At 33.8% G+C, this 1,301-nt stretch overlaps 1 protein-coding gene across 1 annotated transcript; it reads left to right on the top strand.

The window, feature by feature from the left end:
• The first annotated feature begins 237 nt into the window (after positions 1 to 237).
• Positions 238 to 1,037, top strand: LOC134236510 (uncharacterized). Its single transcript, XM_062718687.1, has 2 exons — positions 238 to 534; positions 752 to 1,037. Exons 1-2 carry the CDS (start codon positions 300 to 302, stop codon positions 907 to 909), a joined length of 393 nt encoding a protein of 130 aa, XP_062574671.1. The 5' UTR covers positions 238 to 299; the 3' UTR covers positions 910 to 1,037.
• The last annotated feature ends 264 nt before the right edge of the window (positions 1,038 to 1,301 follow it).

Consider the following 1,301-nt stretch of genomic DNA (forward strand, 5'->3'; position numbering starts at 1 on the left):
TTGGGGGGTCTTTAGTGTCATATCTAAACCTTCCAAACTGATATCTTTAAAACAGACTCACAGTATATATGTTTGTGCATGTTATCCTCTTCATATTATTGTACCTTTTTCTTAATTAGAAGCTTCAAAGTGGACTCAAGCTGCAGAGAAGTTACTGTTGTCAAGACACAGAGATCGTGAGGAATCAAAGCTTCTCATCAAAAACAAGTGGAAGAAAATTTCAGATGACATGCATTCCAATAATTATGACTTTTCACCAGAACAGTGCAGATTAAAAATCAGGACAATTAAAGAAAAATATGAAAGAAACAAAAAGGAAAAACAATACATCGGGGGAATCCCCTGCTGATTCTGATGATGAGTTGGGGGAAATTTTTGAAAAGTTGCCCGACATGAATCCAGTGTTTCTGATTGAGTCAAAAGCAAGTAAACGTCCATCTCCAGATCAGAGTACTAGTGGAAGTTCAGACGTTGTTAATTGTAAAAAGAAGAGAACTCTGTCTCCAACTCCTGACCATACAGATGCACTTGAAGGTAAGTCTAGCTCTATTGTCCTGCAGTTAAGAAAGGTATTGTAGATTGAAGAACGTATTTTGAAATCGATGACCATTTTTTTTGTATTCAAAACCTTGCTGAGCGTTTTATAGCTGTTTTCATTTAAATACAAATAATAACAAGCATGAAAATTACAAGCTTTTATTCATACCTGTACTGTGTGAAAATGTACAGTGTACTGTATGTATTTTTTCAGGGAAAGGGAAAAAGAAATCAAGAAGATCGGTTGACATGAAAACATTTTTTACAGAAGCTATTGAAAAGAAAGAGGGAGCAATTGAGAGGAGACACAAAGAGAAAATCAACACTATTAATTCCTTGGTCGGGGTTTTGAAAGACCTGGTTAAGAAATAGAACCTCAAAAAGATAATTGACAGATTGTGCCATGTAAATTTGCTAAAACAGATAGTGTTTTATAACTTTTGAATTTGTTCATTAAGTGTTTTTGTTTGCCAATTTTCATACCCCACCTGTCATGTCTGTCTTCTGTCCTTTTTCCTTTCTGTCTCTCACACAGTTTCAAATTAAGTTGTAATGACATTCAGCATATATTTTCCAAAATTTATGAAAAGTACCCAATAGTATTGGTGAGAGTTAAACTATGGAATTATTTTTTACCTTTCCTTTTGGCATGTATTTTTCATCTTACAATACGATGTACTTTGGTAAGCATTCATGCAATGTCAAAATATTTCTCATTCAATTAATTTTGATGACTCAATAGCAGACATGTCAGAGTTGCATTT

Source organism: Saccostrea cucullata, unplaced genomic scaffold (genome assembly GCF_032062105.1).
Source record: "Saccostrea cucullata isolate Sc308-1 unplaced genomic scaffold, CSIRO_AGI_Scuc_v1 ctg3518, whole genome shotgun sequence".
NCBI lineage: Eukaryota > Metazoa > Mollusca > Bivalvia > Ostreida > Ostreidae > Saccostrea > Saccostrea cuccullata.

Bases quoted from the DNA above. Each gene is read 5' to 3' on its own strand.
- LOC134236510 (XM_062718687.1), top strand. From the start codon at position 300: ATGAAAGAAACAAAAAGGAAAAACAATACATCGGGGGAATCCCCTGCT. The intron at 535-751 runs GTAAGTCTAGCT...GTATTTTTTCAG, and splicing joins CCATACAGATGCACTTGAAG to GGAAAGGGAAAAAGAAATCA.